Source organism: Phoca vitulina, unplaced genomic scaffold (genome assembly GCF_004348235.1).
Source record: "Phoca vitulina isolate PV1807 unplaced genomic scaffold, GSC_HSeal_1.0 scaffold97, whole genome shotgun sequence".
Taxonomy (NCBI): Eukaryota; Metazoa; Chordata; class Mammalia; order Carnivora; family Phocidae; genus Phoca; species Phoca vitulina.
In genome coordinates this window covers 972,579-997,043 of record NW_022589800.1, presented here as the reverse complement: position 1 = coordinate 997,043, position 24,465 = coordinate 972,579, and the positions used below count along the sequence as shown (strand labels likewise).

The 24,465-nt window shown below is 59.3% G+C and overlaps 1 protein-coding gene across 2 annotated transcripts; it reads left to right on the top strand.

The window, feature by feature from the left end:
• Positions 1 to 775: 775 nt before the first annotated feature.
• Positions 776 to 24,465, top strand: LOC116627416 (sodium/potassium-transporting ATPase subunit alpha-2). Of its 2 annotated transcripts, XM_032397170.1 has the most exons (24): positions 776 to 904; positions 5,382 to 5,486; positions 5,668 to 5,727; positions 7,046 to 7,249; positions 7,737 to 7,850; positions 8,109 to 8,243; positions 8,936 to 9,053; positions 10,820 to 11,088; positions 11,929 to 12,127; positions 12,230 to 12,339; positions 12,486 to 12,620; positions 13,277 to 13,466; positions 13,591 to 13,766; positions 16,998 to 17,134; positions 17,601 to 17,751; positions 17,837 to 18,005; positions 18,217 to 18,371; positions 18,611 to 18,734; positions 18,909 to 19,054; positions 19,252 to 19,382; positions 21,367 to 21,468; positions 21,566 to 21,657; positions 22,528 to 22,598; positions 23,855 to 24,465. In XM_032397170.1, the coding sequence occupies exons 1-23, from the start codon at positions 893 to 895 to the stop codon at positions 22,554 to 22,556; spliced, it is 3,063 nt and encodes a 1,020-aa protein (XP_032253061.1). In that variant the 5' UTR covers positions 776 to 892; the 3' UTR covers positions 22,557 to 22,598; positions 23,855 to 24,465. The 2 variants fall into 2 exon arrangements, with proteins under 2 accessions (XP_032253061.1, XP_032253060.1); XM_032397169.1 differs by having other exon boundaries at positions 22,528 to 24,465.

Genomic DNA, 24,465 nt, shown 5'->3' with positions numbered 1-24,465 from the left:
AGAGAGTACGGGAATGGCGTGTCCACTCGGTAACAAGGGGTGAACACGACCAGAGCCATATCAGCATGGACCTCGGCTGGGCTGGCTCCAGGGCTGTCCCCCTGCTTGCCTGTCCCTCCCCCGGCCGCCTCCCGGGCCCCCCCGGAGTCATGTTCTCAAACTCAGGAAAGGCTTCTTCAGCTGGAGAGCTTGCGGAGACCCTTTCCCCCTCCTTCTCCAGACGTCGTGCTGTCTCCTGAGCCCCGCTCTGGGGCGCCTCATACAAGGGAGGCCCTGGGTTCCAAGGCTGACTACTTCTGCCGATTTCTGTGTCCCCACAATCTCTACATAGAGGGAACAGTCTCTGCTTCTTTCTCTGGGAGGTTGGGAGTCAGGAGCCCTGCATTCTGGTTCTGTTTTATCCATTCAAGTTGTTTGTCTCTCTGGGCCTCAGTTTCTCCAACAGGAAAACAAGAGAAAGAGTGGGACCACATGGCCCCCGGCATCCCGGGATGCTGTGCGGACTGTTCCCCCTCAGCCTGTCCCCAAGGGGCACAGTTCCAGCCCCAGCCTTGCTGCTCGCCTCTCTTAGTCGTGGCCGCCAGGGGCCAGGGGAGGATGGGGGGAGCCGAGGGGAACACACAGCAGGACAAATGGACTGTCCATGGTCCACCCGCCTGTTGCTTAAGGGGCGGGAGGGGAGGAGTCCTCAGGGATCCTGTTTCAACAAACGTTTCTTTCCCGAGGAGGGGAAGGCGGGGGAGAGGGGGAGAGGGACCTATTTAAAGCTACCCTGTTGCTTGCTGCCGGCTCTGTTTGCTGGGGTCTCTGGCCATCCCAGACCAGAGGTGTGGGCCTGGGATCCTCCCGGTGACCTGTCCAGTCCAGGTTCCCTCAGCCACTCTGCCCCAAGATGGGCCGTGGGGTGAGTATCCCAAAGAGTGGGGTCACTCTGTAGGGAGGAGGAGGGCTCTTTGGAGGGTGAGGGAGGCTGGGGGAGAGAAGGATAGGGTGGGGAGGGAGGGGCAGACAGAAGCCAGGCTATGGGGCAGCATGAACTTAGACTGATAGTCTCCCAGCTACAAACGCTTGCTCGGTCCACAGGTCCACGGCACTCAGGTGCCCACAGGCACTCTGCTTCCCCACTCCCCAGGACGAGCCCCACAGCCCTCCACCCTACCCTGCATCTCTGTCCCTGTGTCTCCCACATCCTAGACAGACCCTCCCTCACCGCACCTCCGAGCGTGCCAGCTGAAGGGAGCTTGGCACTGCTAATGGCCCCCGCCTGTGCCACCCCCCTGAAAAATCCATTCCTGCGGCAGTCCCAGCCCGAGAAGATGGGGGTCCAGTTTAAGGTTGGAGAGGCCACGGAGCATGGCTCCCAAGTCGCCAAGCAGTTCTGACACCAGCTTTCGGGTCCCTGAGTGCCGGCAGCCGGGAGGGCTATGGGGCAGAAAAGCAGTGTGCCCCCCCAGCCCCAGCCCAGCACCTCTCCCCATGCCCTGGCAGCATTGCCATCCTCCGTGGCCCTGGGCTGTGAGCACTTTCCCAGAGGCTGGTGAGAGCTGTCTGCACCCCCTCAGGCCACCCCTGCCCGTGGCATTCTGCAGCCCTGGGAATGCCAAGGGGAAGATTAACAACCGTGGATTGGGGGGGTGGGGAAGGGAGGGCAGGGACAGGCTCCGAATTCTTGGAAATGAAATTTCCATATGGAGAAAAGTCACCCAAGCCCTTACACACTGCGCCTGATTGCTTTCCTTTTGTGGAATGCTGGCTGAGGCAAAGGGTCTGGGGAGCGCCGGGAGGGTGCTGAGGAAAGGGGGTGCCTGTGGGGAGCTGTGGGGGAGCTTCTGGGCCCAGGAAGGGGTCAGGCAGGGACGTGTTATTGCACTGTGTTTAGCAGCTGGGAAAACTCTGAGCTTGGACACCAGGGTTCTGCGCTGTGGTAGAAGCTATAAATAGAACCGGTGTGTGTGTGTGTGTGTGTGTGTGTGTGTGTGCGCGCGCGCGCGCTCATGTGCCTGCGACACACGTGTTCTCCACAGGCCGGAGCCGATACAGATGCTCCTGGGTGAGCGCCTGGGTGTGCCTGGGCAGGCACATCTGGGAGCATCCAGGCCCTCCAGCATGGGTGAGACAGATGTCCCTGCGTGTGGGTGAGTGAGGTCTGCGTGTGGGCTTCACGAAGGAAGAAGTCACACCCATGGGAAGACAGACCATCTTAGGACCCTCAGCTGAGCCCTGGCATCTCTTGTTCTGCTGTGCGGGACTCGGAGGAGAGGCCAGGCTGCCCTCCACCAGCCCCCACCCCGAGTCCCGAGAACCAGGGGTTCTGCTCCACCTCAGAACCGGGGAGGCCCAGCTCACGAGGTCCTGCTTGGGAAGCAAATTGACCTTTACTTCTTTGAGGGACCCCAGCTGCCTGGGTCTCGTCTTCTCCGCCCAGCAGCCCTGAAGCCCCCTGACCCCCACCCCAGTGGCTGTGTGCAAGCAACGGCAGGTTAGGGAGCGGATCTGGTTCTGCTTGGATGGAGAGGCTGGGGGAAATTAGGGGTCTTAGGGTCGGAGCTTGGAGTTCGACCTACCAGGAGAGCCCTGGAAAGGGAAAGCACCCCCCCGCTGCACCCCCGCGAGGGTTCATTCCATCTCTGTCTCTTTCCCCTACATCTGCACTACAAAGCTCGGCCCAACTGTCACCCTGCACCCTGTGGCCGCGAAGGGCAGCGTGGGAGCTGGGGGAAGGGACGGCTGTGGTGGGAGGGAGCCCAACCCGCTCCAGCTGCCACCACGAGGCTGTGGTGGGGGGAGCGTGGCTGATTTCCAGCTGCCCCCCCCCGCCCCGTTCCCAGCCTCTGGCTCTCTCAGAAAGAACTCTCTGTTCTCCTTCAGCATTCAAGACCCGGAGAGGGGGACTCGTGGTTTGGGGGGGGCCGCGGAGGGGGGGTCCTTGCTTCCTCTCTTTCTTTCTTGCCTGGGCAGCGCGCTCGCCCCAAATCTCCGCAGGCTCCTGGCTGCAGAGCCTGAGATCCTTGCCAGGACAAGAGGGGGAAGGGGCAGTGTGTCCCGAGCTCTGCGCCCGCCTTGGGGAGAACAGGGTGGGTGCTCAGGGGAAGGGATGCTGTGTGGAGCTGCTCAGTCGGCCACAGTGCAACCTTCCCCAAGCACACGGGCTGGCGATTTGGTTCTAATTTTCACAAACTTTAGTTCATGTCGGGATGTACAGAAATTCTCTGGGCTCTGCTCCTCTGCCCCAGCCCCAGCCGCCCCCTGCCTCTGTATGCCCAGGCCCCGTTCCTGCCCCTGAAGCTCTGGAGGGTCACCTTGGAGCCGGTCTGGCCTGATTTCTTGCCTCTGGTCCCTTTGGGGCTTTTCATCCGTTCCGCAGTTCTGTTCCACCAACGAGAGACTTGGTGAACCCAAAGCATTTCAATCTATCTGATTAAAGGAGCCTTCTTAGGTCTCCTGGCCGGGGGGAGATGGAGACCTTCCCGTGAGCCCTCCTCCATTCCTTCAGTTGGGCTACTTCAGTCTCCCCAAGATGATCAGCCTTCAGGAAGCCAAAGGTATACTTGATTCGTGGGTGCTCCCTAGGGAACAAATGCAAGGTTTAGTGTCTAGGGGACAACGGTGTCCAACTCTCACTGAGTCCCCCGCCCTGTTCCCGATCTCACTGGTCGGACCTTTCCAGGTGCTGGACTCATGATCTCGTAAGATGAGGGCAACTGCCACATTCCTAGGATTGCGCCTGACTCTTTGATGGGAAAAAAATGCATTATCCGAGAGCACAGATTTCTATGGCAGTGAAACCACTTTGGATGGTGTCATAATAGATACGAGCCAGTATGCATGTGTTTGTCTAAACCCGTGGAGTGGACACCACCACGAGGGAGCCCTTAAGGCAACTATGGACTTCGGGTGATAATGATGCATCAGTGTAGGTTCATGATTGCAACCAATGCACCACTCTGGAGGGGATGTTGACAGTGGGATTGACATATGAGGGCGGGGGGGGTATGAGAACTCTGTACTTTCTGCTCAATTTTGCTGTGAGCCTAAAACCGTCTTTAAAAGAAAAGTCTACTTTTAAAAAATGCACACTATCCTGTAAAAAAGGACAAACACGTTGGCTGTAGATCCCATCCAGGTGTCCAGTCTTTTTTTTTTTTTTAAGGTTTATTGATTGATTTTAGGGGGGGAGCGGCAGAGGGAGAGAGAGTCTTAAGTAGACTCTACTCTAAGTGTGGAGCCCCAAGTGGGGCTCGATCTCACGACCCTGAGATCACGACCTGAGCCGAAACCAAGAGTCCGACACCCCCCCGGGCGCCCCCAGGTGTCCAGTCTTCATGAAAAACTGAATCACCCCACAGTATGGAGAAGCTGGCTCTTGAAAGCCGCACACGGCCTTAGGGACAGAAATCCAGCCCATCGCTGACAAGGACGCGACGCCCTGAGGGGGTGGGGGCGGAGGGGGAGTGAGAAGGCTCTGTCGTGGCCCCCCAGGCCCTCTCCAGCCCCTCCTCCCGCAGCACCCCAACCAGCAGCACCCCCACCCCGTGGAAGGAGGAATTTCCCACCCTGCTCCCCAGAGGTCCCCTGTGGCCCCTGGCAGCCTGGCGGTGGTGGGAGACCACAGGCTGAGGCGAGGAAGAGAATTGCAGGGCCTCACAAGGCTCCAGGGAAAATGTTCACCTGATTTCACCAGAGGCCCCAGGAATGCCAGGACCTGAGAAGACACACATCTTAGTATTCTCAGAGACATGTTCTTATGTTTTGGACAAATGGGGCCCAGTTGCCTTCTTACCCAGTTGTGCCTTGGGGCCTCAAGTTGTGCAAATCGCCCCTTGCCCGGGAGCAGGCAGGCTGGCCAACAAGAAGGGCACCCTTCCCTGACCCCTGACTCCCCAGAGACCCTTCCTCCCCCAGATTCCCAGCTCTCTCTACTCCTCTCTAAGTGGCCACGGTTTGGGGACAAAGCCATTCCTGCAGGTGCTTCTACCTCAAGCCGGCCCCCAACCCCGGCCCCACCGCCCTCCAGAATTCTAAATAGTGTAGGATGGTGGTTTTTAAAGTTTTTGTTCTGTTTAGTATTTAGCGGCAGGGTTTTCTCAACAAGCAAAATCTTAGCAGAAGCCCAACCGTAAATAGCCAAGAGTGGGGTCCTGAGTCCTGAGCCCCTTGGCCTTCCCTGACATTCCAACGTAGAGCCCGTGGCCCTGCGACTAGTTTGCAAACTGAGGGCGTGGAGTCCCCTCCGCCCTCCACCCTCTCCTCCCCTGGGACCATCACTGCCTTTGCATCCACCACCCCCAGCGCAGCGCCTGCCTTCCTGGCCTGTCCGTGGGAACAGAGGCTCCAGTCTCCAGCCTCCCTGACTCTCGGGTCCTCCCTTCCCACCCCTGCAGGCCGGCCGTGAGTACTCACCTGCAGCCACCACTGCAGAGAATGGGGGCGGCAAGAAGAAGCAGAAGGAGAAGGAACTGGATGAGCTGAAGAAGGAGGTGACCATGGTGAGGGCCACAGCCTGCCCAGCGGCTCATGGAAACGGGGTCCCCACAGCCCAGCACACTCGGAGAAGCCAGGCCGCCGCTCCCGTGCCCCTTGCCTCAGCCCATGCCCCTCGGCCCTCACACGCGTGCTAGAGGCAGCGCCCAGCCTCCCACCCCAGAGTAACTCGACTTCCCTCCCCAGGACGACCACAAGCTGTCCTTGGATGAGCTGGGCCGCAAATACCAAGTGGACCTATCCAAGGTGAGTGGAGGGGCCGTCAGGGAGGGTGCCTAAGACCTGAGAGAGCCCACGCAGCGCCTGGGTGGACAACCCGCCCTCTGTGCCCGTGAGGAAACTGAGGCCCCCAGACCGTGACTAGCTGGGGCAGAGCCAGGACTAGAACCCAGATCCCCTGCTTCCTAGATGATAACTCTTCCTGTGTACCTGGACGCCAGGCCTGGGGGGGCTCCAGGCAGAGCTTTTCCCCTGCCCCAGGCAGCTCCAGTGATACACATCCCAGGGAAGTGACACCCGCAAAACGGTGGGGTAACCCCCCCGCTCTCACGGTAGCCCCACCGTGCGCGCTGTGCGGTGATGGGTGCTTTACGTGCACTTCCTGACCCTCACGAGACCTGCGACGTGGCTGTCGTACGCCTGTCCGTCACAGCAGGGAGCCTCGGCGAGGCGGACGAGCTTCCCAACGTCACAGAAATAAATAGGAAGTGGCACAGGCAGGTTACCAAGCCCATCGTTTCGAAAAATAAAGCAGCATCAAGCAAAACCGCAGTGGGTGCACGCCTCCTCCTGCAGGCCCTCCCTGACTTCCCCTTTGAAATTTCTCTGCCCCCCATTCCTTCACCGTACTCTACCTTTCTTAGTGATCTGGCGGTGACATCTACGTATGGTGTGTCACATCACCAGGTCATAAGCTCCGGGAGGCGCGGACTTCGTGGGTCTTGTCCTCCTCTGGATCCCTAGAGCTGGCAACAGAGCCCAGCATGTAATAGGCATTCGATGCACATTTATTAAATAAATGAGTGCACAGACAGAAAGATAATTAAGTGACCTCTGCCCTCGAGGAGCTCCACGTCTAGAAGAGAACGTGGTCCAGCATCCCCATGCGCCACGCGGAGTGTAGCTCTACCACCAGGTGTGGGCTCCGCGGGGACATCTGAACCACGCCCAGGCCAGGCTCTCTGGGGAAGGTGACAGACGGTTACCAAAGCTGTGAGACACTGAAGGCCCATCGTGGTGGCCTCTTCTTGAATTCTTGCTGAAAAGAGGAATGTCTTTCCAGGGAGCCTTATCCAGGCTGCCACTGGGGGAGATCCCGTGGTCCTAACCCACAGGGGTCTCAACCCAAGGATGACCACAGGTCGGGTCACACTCTGCATCTTCCTCAGCCTTCAAGGCCCCCAACACCCGTGGCAAATGCCACCTCCTCTGTGTGGTCTCTTCCTACCAGGTGGGGTTTTTCTCTCCGCATGGACATTGTTCCCCTGCCAAGGAGCTGGTGGGAAGCAGTGAGGAGCAGACAGCTCCAGAGACGCGCTCACGCTCCTCTCCCCGCCTCTCTCAGGGCCTCACCAACCAGCGGGCCCAGGACATTCTGGCTCGGGATGGGCCCAATGCCCTCACCCCGCCCCCGACAACCCCTGAGTGGGTCAAGTTCTGTCGCCAGCTTTTCGGGGGCTTCTCCATCCTGCTGTGGATCGGGGCCATCCTCTGCTTCCTGGCCTACGGCATCCAGGCCGCCATGGAGGATGAACCATCCAACGACAACGTGAGCAGCCGTGCCTGAGCCCGGCCCCGGCCCGCCACTCCGTCCTCCAACCCTGGATCCCAGTGCAGTGGGGGCAGTGGGCAGGAGCCTCCCGCCACAGCCCCACAGGCCCCTCTGCTCTTTAGGCTGTGAAGGGACGAGACTTCTCTGTATGTCTATAAACACCTCCCAACACACGCACACACACACACACACACACACACTCCCGAATGAGACAGACCCTCCCTGTCCCTTCACACCTAAGTGGGCTTGTCTGGATCTGTGGGGCTTCACGCCCTAAAGAAGTCCTAGTCCTGGGAACTCCCTGCGATTTCCCCTGCCCCTTCTCTTTCTCAGGACACTGAGGGGGGGGGGGTTGGGGAGAAGGGCTCTCCTCTGCCACTGTCACCCCCAGTCCCAGACAAAGTCCCCGAATGCCCATCTGAGGGGCAGCCGCCCCTCCAAGGTTGGGAGAAGAGGAGGTGCCTCAACCCTTTCTCCTTCCCAGCTCTACCTGGGCGTGGTGCTGGCAGCTGTGGTCATCGTCACTGGCTGCTTCTCCTACTATCAGGAGGCCAAGAGCTCCAAGATCATGGATTCCTTCAAGAACATGGTGCCCCAGGTAGACAGTTGGGGGGGGCTCCGGGCCGGGGCACAAGGTTTCTGGGGGAGCCCAGCTCCTTCTCCTGAGCTCCTTGCGCTCTGAGATGGAGGCGTGGGCAGAAACGACCCTCCCGCTCTCCACGCCGGGACCTAGTTGTATTGCCTGGGGTGCACGGGGTCCCCCTGGAGCGTTGGGAGAGGTGGGAGGCCAGCCGCGGAGGAAGGTGGCAAAAGGATGAGTCCTTCACGAAATGCCCGTCCCCCTCCCACCCCCCAGCAAGCCCTTGTGGTGCGGGAAGGAGAGAAGATGCAGATCAACGCAGAGGAGGTGGTGGTGGGAGATCTGGTGGAGGTGAAGGGAGGGGACCGCGTGCCGGCAGACCTCCGGATCATCTCTTCTCATGGCTGCAAGGTGAGTGGGCCATGCCAGAGCAGCCGGCCGGCCCTACAGAGCTGGGAGGGGCCCAGTGAGAGGGGGGACGTTTGGGAGGCCCAGGTCCAATATCAACGCCTGCCCCCACACCGCCCAGCCCAGCCTCGTCTCCCATGTAGTGTTTATGGATCGCCCCCTCGTGTCTGTGTGCTGGGCGTGCCCTGTGGCCCAGGACGTCTCTGATTGCCACTTCACGGCAATCGGTAGTGGGTGTCACCATGTGTCGGATGCTTGTCATGCATCCACATAGCTGTCTGATGTCACTCGGCAAGAACAGTGTCATTGTGCAGTGCTGTCATACGTGGTCACCGACGGCACCATGCGCAGCCCGAGACGGCACCGTTTCCTTAGGCTCTCGGGTTAGAGGCATCCCCCCACCCCCGGGGTTGTATAATGCTGAGATGCCCCTTACATTCCCCGTTTTACAGATGAGCAAATGGTGGTTGCGCTGGTTAAGTAACCAGCCCAAGGTCACATAAGAAGTCGGTGAGAGCCAGGATGCCAAACTAGAACAGGGACAATAGCTGAGTAATGCTATAAATGCGTGATGAGCACAAGTGTAATTTTGTCCCTTATGTCATGGAGGTGGAGTGTGGTCGGAGCCGGGGGACAACTGTGTGTGCACCCATGTGACTGCCCATCTGGTGACCACACACCTGCTTCCTCCTCAGGTGGATAACTCATCCCTAACGGGCGAGTCAGAGCCCCAGACCCGCTCCCCCGAGTTCACCCATGAGAACCCCCTGGAGACCCGCAACATCTGCTTCTTCTCTACCAACTGTGTGGAAGGTGAGAAGCTGGCCGGTTGGGAGCTCCCCACCCCAGCCCCGACTGAAGGAAGAGTCTAAATCCTGGACCCCCAGACAGGACTGGGGGCTGTGGTTGTGCTAACTTGGGAGGGGACTGAGGGACCAGGGGGCCCTGAATACTACTGGCTGGGGCGGCCTGACTCTGCGGAAGTTACCTCCCCACAGGAAGATCTATTTTCTGTCCACGCCGAGACTGAGCAGATCCCAAAGTCTTCGGACCCTGGGCCAAGACCTCCGTACACACACACGCACAAACACAATGCACAAAACACACAACACATAGGCACACAGACACAAACACACACGATAGACAACACACACATGCGTCTTGACTCCTAGAAGTCCCTGGTTTGACTGATTCCTCCCATGTCTGATTCTGGGACTAGCTGCTTCCCTGTCCCACCCTTGCTTTGACCAGTGACCAGGCTGGGGAGGCTCAGACCAGGTGAACACGGGGGCCCCCCCTTCAGGCTGCCCAGTGCACTCCATCTCTGTTCTGGGTTCTGGAGATGAGCGAGGGCCATCAAGAGCTCCCCGAGCTGCCACCATGTAAGCGCAGGATACCAAGCCCACCCGAAATCCGTGCCCTCTGTGGCCGGGCCTCCTTGGGAGGGGCTCACAGAGAGAGCTGGTGGGGAGAGAGGTCTGGCTAAACCTGGGGCCTGGGACCGGGGCCGGAGGAGGCCACGTGCCCCACCTCCACGACTTTCCCTTCCCGATTCCCATTTCTCCTCGGCGTATTATGTCTCTGTGAGCATTTTTTTAAAGGTTTATTTATTTATTTTAGAGAGAAAGAGCATGTGGGGAGGGAAGGACCAGAGGGAGAGAGGGAGAGAATCTCAAGTAGACTCCACACTGAGCATAGAGCCGGACACGGGGCTCGATCCCACGACCCAAAGATCATGACCTGAGTGGAAATCAAGAGTCAGATGCTCAACCGACTGAGCCACCCAGGCGCCCCTCACCCAGGTGTTCCTCTCCTCTAGCAAGTTGGAGTTACAATGAAAATCACCACACATTAGATATCTTAAATTTGTAATGTACTGAGATTCTGAAATTTGCTCTACATTTCCCACAATTGGTAAAAACACCTAGTAAAATAGTCACATTGCGTTCTCTGAAATTGGCTTTGGAGAAAGGAGAAGCAATGAATAGAACGGACATTTGTTGGGCAGTTAATACGCGCCAGGCGCCAGTCCAGCATGCCACAGCCCTCCCTCATTTCCCGATGAAAGCCTTCCCAGGCGGGAATCCAAACAAGGGTGCAAACCCAGGTTTGCCTGGCTCCCCCACCCGTGCTCTTTCCCTCATCCCACACCCCGCCCCCACCGCCCCGAGTGTCTGCATAAGGCTCGGCAATTGCCTGGCTTCTTCTGAGGAGTCTCCAGGCCCAACGCTGAGAAAGAAAATCTTCAGACCACACGGAAAATCCGTAACATCAGATGCTTTTGGATCCTAACAAGCAGGAGACGGATTTTACTGAGCTCCTCAGGCGGTACTTGGATTTCACTGCCTGCATCTCCTCGATTTGAATTCCGAGTTTATTTGCAAGGTCTCTCCTGGGGCCCAAGTGTGAGGGGGGATGAGCTGTGGTTGCCCAGGTCCGGGCCTGGAGGTCTGCGCAGGGGGAGCCCTCCATGGCAGGTCCAGTCTCGGGAGGGTGGTCCGCAGGACCCCGGTCTGAGGCTCATCTACTCCGCGGTGGTTTTCCTCTTCCGAGCAGCCGGGCTGCCCTCTGTGTTGCAGGCACGGCGAGGGGCATCGTGATCGCCACAGGTGACCGGACGGTGATGGGCCGCATTGCCACCCTGGCCTCGGGCCTGGAGGTGGGGCGGACGCCCATCGCCATGGAGATCGAGCACTTCATCCAGCTGATCACAGGCGTGGCCGTGTTCCTGGGGGTCTCTTTCTTCGTGCTCTCCCTCATCCTGGGCTACAGCTGGCTGGAGGCTGTCATCTTCCTCATCGGTATCATCGTGGCCAATGTGCCCGAGGGGCTGCTGGCCACCGTCACCGTGAGTGGCTCAGGCCGAGGGGCCACCGGGGGAGGTCTTGCTACCCTTTCCTCAAAGGCAGTCGAGCCTTATTGTATCTCAGCAGTTTGTTCCCTTCAAGCCCCTACCATCTCCTGTCACATTCTCGTTTACTATACGGCTCTGAGTTTGAGCCTGGAAGTCTCAGGTAGGGCCACGCTTCGGCACGGGGTTTCTCTGCCCGAGCTCGTCCCGGCCACCCTCCTCACCCCCCACGCACGGTCCACTGCGGTCTGCAGCTCGTCCGGCCAACCTTGCTGCAAAGCCTCCCTCAAAGGTCACCGATGACTAACTGGCAAACCCAGTGACCTTTTCTCAGCTCCCCCCTTAACTCTGCTGCAGAAGCGGACACAGCTGTCCACCCTGCTAGAATTCTCTCCTCTGTCAATTACTGTGACATGTCACTCTTCTGGTTCTCCTCTGCTCCTGTCCCCTGCAGGGTCTCCTCCTCCTCCCCCGACCCCGATTCACAGGCCTCGCGCTCTGCTCCCCCCCACCTCCTGGAGTGAGCCCATCTCCCCCCAGTCTCATGCCCGGTCTAGGAGAGAGACTGGCACAGCCCTCCGCCCAGCTCTATGCTGGCCTGCTCTGGAGCTCTGGCCATGTATCTTCAAGTCCCTGTTGGACTTGTCACCTGAATACACACCCATGATCTCAGTTCAGCTTGTCTGAAATCGAACACATTTGCTGCCCACACGTAGGTCCCACTCGGTGTTTGCGGACTGGGGTCGAGGAAGGCGGGGCAGAGCCCTGGTCCGGGGTGGGGTCACGGCACCTCCAGCTCCAGGCTTAGCCCTTCTTCCCCCCCCCTCTCTCTCCCAGGTGTGTCTGACCCTGACCGCCAAGCGCATGGCGCGGAAGAACTGCCTGGTGAAGAACCTGGAGGCGGTGGAGACGCTGGGCTCCACCTCCACCATCTGCTCGGACAAGACGGGCACCCTCACCCAGAACCGCATGACCGTGGCCCACATGTGGTTCGACAACCAGATCCACGAAGCTGACACCACGGAAGATCAGTCTGGTGACTGGGCACTCCAAGGGGGCCCCGGGGGACGGGGAGGCTGGGAGTAGACGGGACTCTAACGGGGAGCCGCGCTCGTGGTTCTCCCCCACTGCCTCCCAGGGGCCACTTTCGACAAACGGTCTCCCACGTGGACGGCCCTGTCTCGGATCGCCGGTCTCTGCAACCGTGCTGTCTTCAAGGCCGGGCAGGAGAACATCTCTGTGTCTAAGGTAGGCGGTCAGCGGCGCCTCCATGGCCTGCCCACCTTGCCGGGGCCCAGCTCCACCTCTCGCAGCCTCGGGGGCTTCGGGGCCCCCCTCCCTCAGTCCTCCACACCCGCCACCGGCCCTCGTGACACTGAATTCTCCTCTGGCAGCGGGACACAGCCGGCGACGCCTCTGAGTCAGCTCTGCTCAAGTGCATCGAGCTGTCCTGCGGCTCCGTGAGGAAGATGAGGGACAGAAACCCCAAGGTGGCGGAGATTCCTTTCAATTCCACCAACAAGTACCAGGTCTGGTTGGGGTGCTGGGACAGGAGCAGGGGAAGGGGCCGAAATGAGGGGGGTGCACAAAACCTAGGAAGAGTGGGGGCATCTGAGGGCCACGCTCCTCGCCCTGCCTCATCCCCCAGGAAAACCGGGGTGACTACATGTCTGGTTGCAAGGACCCCCCCAACTTCCAGACCTCTATTCCTCGCTATACCCCATCACCTTCCAGACTCTGGCCTCAGCTTCCCATCCCTTCCAGCTGTGGGGGTGAACCCCACCTCTGAAATTTCCTTAGGGTATCCCCCAGGCTGCAGGCGTCTGTTCAATGCCCGGAATGCAGTCTCAGCCGCGTCCTGTGTAAACACGCGGAGGCCAGCACGGTGGTGGGGCGCTGGTGAGAGAGCCAGCCAGCCCCTAGCACAGTGCCTGTCTTAACTGACCTTGGTAAATATTGGTGAGGTGGATGAATGTCCTATGGGCAGGTGACTCTCAGGTTACAGGGCTGGGCCTTCGAGGCCCCCACTCCCCTTCACACACACACACACACACACACACACACACACACGCACACACACACACGGTCTCTCCCTCTGTCGGCAGTAGCTGATGGACCGGGGGTTAGTGCATCAGGGGACGTCTCCTTGGCAGGCGCCCTCCGTAACCGCCTGTCTTCTCTCCAGCTGTCCATCCATGAGCGAGAAGACAGCCCCCAGAGCCACGTGCTGGTGATGAAGGGGGCCCCGGAGCGCATCCTGGACCGCTGCTCCACCATCCTGGTGCAGGGCAAGGAGATCCCTCTGGACAAGGAGATGCAAGACGCCTTTCAGAACGCCTACATGGAGCTGGGCGGGCTGGGGGAGCGCGTGCTGGGTGAGAGGCAGGGAGTGGGGCTGAGCAGGGGCTCTGGGCCTCAGCGGCTGCCCCAGGACAGGGACGTTGGGGGCACCCAGGCAGCCCCCATGCTGGGCTCACTCTTCCCTCCTGCCCGCGTCAGGGTTTTGTCAACTGAATCTGCCCTCTGGGAAGTTTCCTCGGGGCTTCAAGTTTGACACGGATGAGCTGAACTTCCCCACGGAGAAGCTCTGCTTCGTGGGGCTCATGTCCATGATCGACCCTCCCCGGGCTGCCGTGCCGGACGCCGTGGGCAAGTGCCGGAGTGCTGGCATCAAGGTACGGGCCTGGCCTCCCCCGCTCTCCCCCCCAACGCCCCTCAGCCTCCCGTCTCTTCCAGCTGGGGGGGTGTCCTATGGTTGAGGGACAGCGGGGGGCTGTTGCGTTGCAGATGCCCAGGCCCCTTGTGGCCGCCTCCCTCTGCAAGGAAAGCTCGGCCCTGCCTGGAGCTCTCGCCTGGTCCCTTTCGGTCGGCGACCAGGCACATCCTCTCCCCGACTCATTCTCTTCTGATCTCGAGCCCACCTGGCGCTTGGGTCTTGGAGAGCTGGTTGCCCTACCTTCCCGACCAGTACCCACTCTCTCTACCACTGGGGGTGGGAGGAGCAGCCTCTTGTCCGCGCCCACTTGCTCCCCACACCCCCCGTCAACGGGCTCCGGTCCTCACCCCACCCCCCAAGCACACCTCTCCGAGGTCCTTGTGTCCACGTGCAGTTGCTCCTCGGGGACAGCTCCTGCCACACTTGTCCTTCACCCTGCGAGTACCTATTATTTACGGCCTGTGGACCAGACACTGTTCAAGGTGCCCGAGTTCAACAAACAAACGTAAACCCTGTCCATCCTGGAGCCTACTTTCCTGTTTCCAAGACGCCCTCTGCACCAGCCCCTTGCCCCATCTCATGGCCAGGCACGGTGCCGTGGCTGGCTCTTCTTTTCCCAGCATCTCAGCTAATACCACATCAGCTCGAGCTGCCCGCCCACTGAGGGCCAGGGCACACTCAGACGAAGGGGACGTGGTGCCTGGCCTCCGGAGCTCACGGGCTCTCTACACTCAATCACAGAACCACCTGATAGCTAGGGTCGTGAGCACCTGCTGCGGGCCAGACGCTGTCATAATACAAACAGCCGGTCGTAGGAATCAGGCACTATGCTCAGCACTTCACCTCTATGAGCTCCTGTAATCTCCACAACAGCCTGAGGAGTAAGCACTGGTATTGTCCCTTTTAACAGAAGAGGGAAACTGAGGCACAAAGGTTAACAGGCTCGTAAGTGGTAGGGCCGGGATTTGAACGAAGGCAGCCTGCCATTTCCTAGCTATCACACTAAAGCACGTGTGTGGAGACGTGTGGACGTAAGGGATTTCTCAATCCCAATCACTCTGTCGCTGAGGTAGGCGTCATCAACCCCATTTAAAAATAAAACCAGCTGAGACTCGGAGTGGGTAAGTCGCTATCCCAAAATAGACCTGCCAGTAAGGGGTGGGTCAGGTATGTGAAGCCTGGCCCGCTGTGTGGAAAGCCGTGCTCCTGCCCGGCAGGCTGCCTCTTGCCATGATCAGAGTCCTTGCGGAGGCCGGCGGACAGTACCCCAGGGATCTCAGAGCAGGGAGCAGTTAATGCTGCCTCAGAGAACTGGAAAATGTTTTACCGAGCACGTGATATTTGACCTGGGCCTCGAAGGCCGGAGTGTTTTGTAAGGCAGGGCGAGGAAGACTGTCAAGGTCAGGGACAGTGCGTGTCCTGGCGTGGTGAGGCGGCACGTGGGGTGCAGGTGCGTGGGGGGCGGGTGGCTCAGCAGCACTGGGGATGGAGACTGGGACGTTGGGCCAGGGCCAGCTGGAAGGGCTTGGCCTAAATGCCTGACTTGGGCTTCATCCTGTGGCTCTCTGGGAGCCAGTTTTCAGGAGGCCACCCTGGTGGAGGAGGGCCTGGATCTGGAGAAGGCCTGGAGGCGAGGAGGCAGGGAGAGAGTCCGTGGGGCGCTAGTCCGGGCAAGGACCTGAACCAGGGCGGCGACAGAGGGATGGAGGCGAGGAGTCGTGTCTGAGAAACACTTTGAGAACATGGTGACCAAGCTGGACATGGTCAGCGAGGGAGATGCAGAGACAAAGGGACAGAAGGCACAGAGGACAGTCGAGCTGGGGGCAGAGGGCAGGCTTGGTGGGGTGATGGGCGCACATGATGAGCTCAGCTTTGACCTTCAGTTGGAAGCACCTGCTGGACACCCAGGGAGAGACACCCCAGCTGGCATAAGCACAGAGCCCAGGACAGAGGGCCAGGACCGGAGAGAGCGAGGCTCATCAGCACGAGTGCCGTTCAAGACCCACTAGTGAACCTGGATCAGGGAGGGGGGCCAGGATGAAGCCGGGGCCACCAGTCCTGGGGCAAGTAGAGAGAGAAGAGCCCGGGAATGCGGGGGTCACGTTTACTGAGTGTCCCCCTAGTGCCATTTACTCCTCACGACAACCTTGGAAGGTGGGGCTTGTGCCCTCCTGGGGCCGAGACTCGGTGAAAAGACTTGTCTGAGGTGCTATAGCTGGGGAGGGCCGGTGTTCAAGCTTAGGTCCACCATCCGACTCCTCAGCCGCCCCTTCCACCTGGCGGCTACCTGGAGGAGGCAGGAAAGAGCAGGAATAAGCCGGGAACCGGGAATAATGGAGTCCCTGCAGACCAGGTGGGGCCAGGTTTCAAGGAGGGGCTGGTGGACAGTGCCAAGTACTCAGACGGGTCAAGCAGGATGAGGACTGCAAAGATGCTTTTGTCTTCAATTGGGGGACCAAGCGGCCTTTGGGGGACAGGTTCAGTGGCGTGGTGGGGCTGGAAGAGAAGGCAGTGGGCCTTGAAGGGGCTTGCTCCTCAGTATCCGTGAGATTTGCCCACAGACCCACACGTGCAAATGCTTCTTCCTCTGCCTCTGATCCACCCCCGCTCATGACAGACAGCCTTGTAACCCACCTCTCAGATGCCAGCCACCCCCCACCCCACCAAACTCCATCCATTCTGCAAGAATCACCTTCTTCCCACATGGAGAAGGGATGTCAGAGGCAGCGAAACAGGAGGTGGAAGGCTGGGGGGCGGGGGGCCATGTCCCCTTCCTCCCTACTCTGACCGGCTGGATGGCCCGCAGCAACCAGCGTGGACACTAAGAAAATGCGTCCTACTCCTGGCTCCAGTAACCTTGAGGGAGTCATGGGCCCTTTCTAAGCCTTCGTCCCTCATTGGTAAGTGAGGGGTCTTCCCAGCTCAGAAGCCCCGTAGCCCATGAAATCCAATCTCTGAGGATCCTCTTTCAAGAGGCCCTTGTTAATTTGTTACTCATCATGGAGGCTTTCCTCCATGGAAGCAAAGTATCTCTGACTCCCTAAGGACAACTTGTCACCCCCTCAAACACACATACACACACACACACACGGTGCCACCATTTTGGCTGGGATCTCTGACTCTGGGAAAGGAATGGATTGGGAGGGGGTGTTAATACTGCTTTTCTTTTCTCTCATCTCCTTGCTACCAGGTGATCATGGTGACCGGGGACCACCCCATCACAGCCAAGGCCATCGCCAAGGGTGTGGGCATCATATCAGAAGGCAACGAGACCGTGGAGGACATTGCAGCCCGGCTCAACATTCCCGTCAGCCAGGTCAACCCCAGGTGAGGCGTCCATGGGACAGCCCCGTCTCCGATCAACCCGTCCTGTCCCACAGAATGCTCCAGGGCCCCGGGGGGTGTTTGGGTTCGCTCCTCTGGGACCTTCGCAGGCCTTACCCGTGACGCCTCAGCGGCCGGCTCCTCAGTCCTGAGTGTGTCCAGGCCGTGCCCCCAACTCACTGTGCAAACTCAGAGATGTCCCATTACTGTCCTGAGCCACCGTTCTCTCCACTACAAATTTAGGGAAGCATCTACACTGCAGGGTGGCTACGGGGGTGAGGTGTGTGTAAGAAAACTAGCACGTTGCCTAGCAACGACCGTGCTGGGTGAAGATGTCGCCTCACTTCCTCAAAGAGAGAGATGGGACACACAGGCCACGGAGGGAGGGTGAGGAGGACCACAGCCCCGGGGACCCTGCGGGCCGGCGGGCGGGCAGCGGGGAGTCAGCCCCTCTGCCCCCACCGTCCAGAGAAGCCAAGGCGTGCGTGGTGCACGGCTCCGACCTGAAGGACATGACGGCGGAGCAGCTGGACGAGATCCTCAAGAACCACACGGAGATCGTGTTCGCGCGGACGTCCCCACAGCAGAAGCTCATCATCGTGGAGGGCTGTCAGAGGCAGGTGAGCGAAGCAGGGCCGGGCGGCGGGGTGGGCCAGGCGGGGCCTCGACGGGCTTCCTCCCCGGCTCTGGCTGTGCTTCGTCCAGGGGGCCATTGTGGCGGTGACCGGGGACGGCGTGAACGACTCCCCCGCGCTGAAGAAGGCTGACATTGGCATCGCCATGGGCATCTCGGGCTCCGACGTGTCGAAGCAGGCCGCCGACATGATCCTGCTGGACGACAACTTTGCCTCCATCGTCACGGGCGTGGAGGAGGGTGAGGGGCCACGCGGGCCGGGATGGCATTCCGCTTCCCGGGCCTTTGCCCCAAGGCAGGGCCACCTCGGGATCCCAGGCACCTGCAGCCCGCTCTGGCTTCCTTCAAACACAGAGTCTCCCTCTCTGGGGAACACGGGCAGCCACGCTCCAGGGGCTTGGGCTGGGGCAGGGGGCGCCCATGTCCCTGATGTCCCCGGACCTCCCCCCAGGTCGCCTCATCTTCGACAACCTGAAGAAATCCATCGCGTACACCCTGACCAGCAACATCCCCGAGATCACCCCCTTCCTGCTCTTCATCATCGCCAACATCCCCCTGCCTCTGGGCACCGTGACCATCCTCTGCATTGACCTGGGCACTGACATGGTGAGGCCAGGGGTCGGAGCGGTGCAGGGGGTGGAGGCGGGCGGCCGAGGCAAGGAGAGGAGCCCCAGGGCAGCTGGCTAGCCTGCGACAGTTGAGGGAACAGAAGCCCGAGACCTGGGCCATAATAGGGTCTTGGTAATGAGTGCTGGATTGCATCACAGATTCCTTCCCACTGACCGTCCTCTGCACCTGTCGGCTCCCTTCCCCTGCCCTCCTCCCCCCACTCACCCTGCACACAGGTCCCTGCCATCTCCTTGGCCTACGAGGCAGCAGAGAGTGACATCATGAAGCGACAGCCAAGGAACCCCCAGACGGACAAGCTGGTGAATGAGAGGCTCATCAGCATGGCCTACGGACAGATCGGTGCGGCGGGGCCCTGGGGCTCGGGGGGACCCCACGAGAAGTCCCTGCCCAGCTGATGGAGGGATGAGCCTCAGTGGCCCCCCCGAGGGGCCAGGACATCCATCTCCGGCCGAGTGGCTGGTCCCACCCTGCTGCCTCCTCTGACCCAGGCCGGCCTTTTGCCCACCCCCCCAGGGATGATCCAGGCGCTGGGGGGCTTCTTCACCTACTTCGTCATCCTGGCGGAGAATGGTTTCCTGCCGTCGAGGCTGCTGGGAATCCGCCTGGACTGGGATGACCGGTCCATGAACGATCTGGAGGACAGCTACGGGCAAGAGTGGGTGCGTGGGGCCTTGAGGGGGGATGCCCGGGCCTGAGGGGGTGGGTTGGGTGCCTGTGGGAGTGGCCAGGGGGCCAGCTGGGGCGGGGGACTAAGGGCGCCCCGTGCCCAGGGTTTGACGAGTTCCCCCAGCGCGCTGCCCCCGCCCCTCCCCTCGCCTCTCATGCTGCCCTCCCTGCCCCCCCCCCGGCCCCGCAGACCTACGAGCAGCGGAAGGTGGTGGAGTTCACCTGCCACACGGCCTTCTTTGCCAGCATTGTGGTCGTGCAGTGGGCCGACCTCATCATCTGCAAGACCCGGCGCAACTCAGTCTTCCAGCAGGGCATGAAGTGAGCGCCCCCCCGCCCCCCCACCCCTGGCAGAGAGCGCTCTGGGAGCCCGCACCCCCCCACGGGCCCCCTCGCCCTGGCCCACATCTGGGAGGAGAGAGCATCAGATCGCACCTGCCTGGCCGTCTGAAATAGGTGTCTGAAGAGGAAGGGGTCATATCACCATTTCTGACGAGTTTTAATTTTGCTCCTGATCTACTGCTTTAAGGTTTCCTTCCCTGTCCCTTCCTTTTCATCTTTCCACACCTCTCCCATTTTCTCCCTCTTCGCTCCCCTCCTCCCTTCCCTCCTCCATCTCACACTCCAACAACACCCACCCCACCCTCTGCCGAGCCCTAACTGCAGGTGCCTCGTGCCCCCCCCACCGTGTGCAGGTAGCTCTAGTGTAACAGCACTGCCCCCGCCCCGTGGCAGTGTGTTATCCTCGTGGGGGCTGGGAGCTGCTCGGGGGCAGGCTCGTGCCTTCTTAGAGTGTGAGTCACCACGGGCCAGTCATCGTGCTGTGATTCAAACACACCTTTGAACCTCACAATAGCTCCATGAGGTAGGTGCTACTTTCCTTTTATGGACCAGAGACCCCAGAAAGGTCATACGAGGTGCCTGAGGTCACCCAGCTGCAAGGGTTCACCCAGGCCTGCTTCCAGCGCCCAAGCTCTTGGTGACCCCACGGGGCGGCTGGCCGGTCAGGGTGTGGGCCCCGTCGGTTCAGCAATGGCTCGGTGACCGCAACGCGGACAACTGTTAGTGCTAGAGCAATCCCCAGTGCTGCTAACCCCAGGCCTCTGCAGAGCCAGTGGAAAAGGAAAGGGGTCCTGAGGACCCCAACAGTGGCGGCCCCACCTGGGGCCCGGGGCGGGGCGCTCAGAGATGCTGTTTGCAAGGTGCCAAAGCTTTATGGAAATCATCCCCGTAGCAGAGGGCCACTAGGCTTACTAACGTGTCCCTCTGAGGCAGAAGCATAGGTGTGAAGGACTGCGATCACACGCTAACACGCAGCTCTGGTTGGAAGGTATTTATTTCCAATTTTAAATGGGGAAGTGATATTCATTATTTATTAACAAATAGAGCACCATCAATTAAAATGGGGTCTTTATCGAAGAAGAATAGGAGGCATCCTTTAGTGAGCGGCAAGTTTGGGAGCTACTGGCACAAACCATAAAGCCGTGCACCGTGTGGGGTTGTAACAGGTGGAGTAATAATCCCACCGAGCACTTTGCACATTCCAGAGCTTTCCACGCTTTGTCTCCCGTCCTATTCCCAGCAACCCCATGACATACAGTAGTATCCCCCCTCACAGGGAAGGACCACGAGGCTCAGAGAGGTGCAGAAGCCGTGCTTACCACCAAAAGCTAGTAAGTGGCGCAGCTCCCACTAGACTCTGCCTGTCTGACTCCACAACTGCTCTCAGAACCTTGCTCTGTCCTGCTTTTCGGTTCTGAGGTCACGGACACACAGACAGCATTTACCTTCCAGGGAGGGGACAGCTCCCTCTTTGCTAAGTGCTTTACAAACATTCTCCTCTTTATTCAATATCTACGACCAACAACGACCAGAGCCAGGGAGACACTGAGAATGTGTAGGACACGCACGGGGTCTCCGAGCACCTTGCTGGGCAGGTGACGCGGACTGACACCGACCACGTGCCGGGAGCCGTAGCAAGAGCATGCCCTGCGTGAGGGCAGCCCCACAACTCGGGAAGGCAGCCTGTGTTGACCACAGAGCACATCAGCCGGCACGTTAGAAACATTTACGTAATAGATGAATATGTGTGTTATAGGCAGCGATCGGAGGTGAGATCAGTGAGCAGAAAAAGTAAAGAAATCTACTTTGGTTACGCGTAGCAGGAGAAGAGGGTGTTTGAAGACGGAGGGTGGAGGGCGGAGGGCGGTGTCTATAACCGTCCCCGGGTATCTTCCGCCACCAGGGGTCTCCCTGGATCTCCCCCCGTTCAACACCACCTACCCTCCTTTCTTTGCCTTTCCAGGAACAAGATTCTGATTTTTGGGCTGCTGGAGGAGACGGCCCTGGCGGCCTTCCTGTCCTACTGCCCCGGCATGGGGGTGGCCCTCCGCATGTACCCGCTCAAGTGAGTGTGCCAGGCCCCGGGCTCTGGTCTTCAGATCCTACTTTATGTGACCACCCTGGGGTGCCCCCGACACGCTCCCTGTTTCTGTTCGGTGCAGGGTCACCTGGTGGTTCTGCGCCTTCCCCTACAGCCTCCTCATCTTCCTCTATGACGAGGTCCGGAAGCTCATCCTGCGACGGTACCCCGGCGGTAAGCACCCCTGCCCCCCAGCGCCCCACCAGTGCACCCCACTCCTGGCCACCCCCCAGGGCTCCCCACCCAAACCGTTCCTACTGTGGCTCCTTTCTCCTTCTCCTCATGCCCCCAGGTCCTCAGAGCCCTGACCCTGCCTCTTCCCCACAGACCTGGGACCCCCAACACACAGGTGGTGCTCAGGCCCCTCCTCCCACCCCGATCACAGGACACAGAATTAGGAGGGCCCAGGTCACCTAGTCCCCCTGCCACGTTTTATAGAAACGGAGAAGTGCAGAGGTGAATTTATTTGCTTGGGGTCATAAAGCAAGGAAGAGCAGAGCTGCCTCTAGAACCCAGGCTTCCTGATTCCCGGGCAATGACCAAGTTTGGCTTTTTTTTTTCCAACAAGTATTTTTGACCCCTTACTGGACGTTGAAAACGAACGGCCTACAAGCCAAATACGGCCCGTGGATATTGTTTGGTTTGGTCCGCCCTTTATTGTGTGGCTGTGTTTTGTAACTGGCCCAATAGCTACAGCTTAGGGGCTTTCACATAAAATCCGTATTTCTGACTTCTGAAAAATCATGAGCTGTCAACCCCACGCACGTCTCGGCACGGCCACCACGGGCGGTTTGCCCCTTTACAGAGCCATCTGTCACCTGCCTAGCCCCTGCCTCTCCCCACCCAGCCCACCCTGTGCCCCTAACCTGTGGCCCCAGCTCCCCGACTTCCTCCCCTCCCTCTCACCCTGATTTCGCCCTCCTCGGGACTTCCCTGGGCCCCTGCACCAGGCCTGGGCTGCACACATGGCCCAGCCCAAGGGGTCGGATCTCTGCCCCCTCCCCCCACCGTGAGCTCACGACATGCCCCCCATCTCTCCCACAGGCTGGGTGGAGAAGGAGACGTACTACTGAGCTGTCCGAGGAAGGACCAGGCTCGGGGCTGGGGTGCCTCAGGTGGTGCAGGGATGGTGATGCAGAGAAGACTGGGGGTGCTGCGGGAGGGTCCGGGGAGGGACAGTGAGGCCACTCAGCAGGCTAAGTTGGGGGGGAGTGGGTAAATAAGCTCAGAGTGATTGCCTTGCAGACCCAACTATGAACAATCAGATTACACACCACATGCTAGGGTCCTTCCCAGGTCCTGCTCCACCTGCTCCGTCTTGTTGTCCACTTTTTCTGAAGAATTGAGGGTTACCCCAGACTCCCCCCGCACTGTCTGCCCCTGCACACCCACCTCCCACTAGAACAGATCAACACCCAAAGGCAGGGACCTGTCTCTACCGGGAGGAAGGGACCGCCTCAGATCTCACCCATGTCCATCTCTCCGGCCTTACCCCACTGTCCATCCCACCCCTCCTTTGCTTCCTGCCCGACTCTGACCCCACTCCCCCTCAGGATCAGACACAGTTCCTCCTGGTGAGTGCCAGGCATCGGGCCAGAAAGGGAAGCTGGTTGCAGAAGCCACGCATCCCCAGGCAAGGCTGGTTAAGAACCTCTAGAGGAGAGAGGGCAGGGGGGTGGGAGGCCGAGGACGGACACGGCAACGGGAGCTGGGGAGGAGCGTGCCAAGGACAGGACAGCTGATGTGTGGTCTCCAGCCCTGGGTCCTGCCCTTTTAGAGCTTCCTGCCAGCAGACCAAATTCAAATGTCATCAGAGTAGCAACAAAGGCAGGCCAGAGCGACCCAGGAGCTCCACGGGGACCCCACACCCCTGCAGCAGGCAGTCCCCACGACCTTGTTTTGTGTCCTCTGGGCCACGAGGCCCAGGTGTCACAGAGGCTCCAGCGCTCTTGGTCCCTTGCACCTGGTGACACCTGGCCCTCCAGAATGCTAAGTCCTCGAAGTCTCAACTTGTTCCCAGAGGGACGGGTGCCAGTTCATTCCCTGGCCCTGCCACCCCTTTCTCCTTTGTGCCCATCCTGATGAACCGGCGTCATTCCAGGAATTGCCTGGCCATCCGCTGGAACCAAGGTGGAGGAAGTCCCGGGAACCTTTCTGTCGCCCATGGACATGCAGAATCAGCTTAGGTCAGGAGACTGGTCAAACCCTCTGGACAATGAGAGAGCGGACGTTAGGAGGGCTGTTCCTCCCAGGCAAACGCCCTTCACGTTAGTGATTGTCCCCCCGCCTTCCCGCTTTCCAAGACTGGGAGTTGGTTTCAGGTTCCTAGGGGAGATGCTTTGCCTTCCCTTACGCGCTCCCCACCTAACAGTTTTGTTCTGCAGGCAGCTCTGCCCCTTCTCTAAGCCTGGCCTAGAAGGCAACTGGGAAGTTCCTGTAGAGACCCCCAGATGGGCCAAGCGAGAGCCCTACCTAAGGAAACCCGAAGACCTAAGGCAGAAAAGAAGGAGGCCGGTGAACGAGCTCCCGCGGGCTCTCACTTCCCTACACTGGAACTTTACTTTATCAGAAGTACCTTAAAAATAAGTGAGTCGTTGCTTTGGGCTTGGAAACCTAAATGGGAAACCATATTAATTTGGGCCTGATTAATTTGAGACTTGTTGACTGTGGACAAAGCCTATCTTTGCCCAATCAATAAAAAAACAGCATTCATTTAGCAAATTAAAAGCATAAACCACATTGCTAGGGATGGCATATGTAGTCTACCTAAAACAATACTTTTGAAGCACTTTAGGAATATCTATGTAGAAGTAGCGTATGCATGGGCTAATCATCGTCAGTTCTCATGTGTTTGTTAAAGAAACATTCGCAAGACCTTTACCTGGTGACCTTTTGTAAGACATTAGTTTGAGGTACTACCTATGTACTTGAAAATAATAAAGTTGCCTTTCTTTATGAAAAAGAAAGCCCTTCCATAATTCA

What these genes read in the sequence shown, in the direction of transcription:
- LOC116627416 (XM_032397170.1), top strand. An exon ending in GCTGGGGGAGCGCGTGCTGG is followed by an intron (nt 13,467 to 13,590) that starts GTGAGAGGCAGG and finishes TGCCCGCGTCAG; the next exon opens with GGTTTTGTCAACTGAATCTG. An exon ending in GTCAGCCAGGTCAACCCCAG is followed by an intron (nt 17,135 to 17,600) that starts GTGAGGCGTCCA and finishes CCCACCGTCCAG; the next exon opens with AGAAGCCAAGGCGTGCGTGG.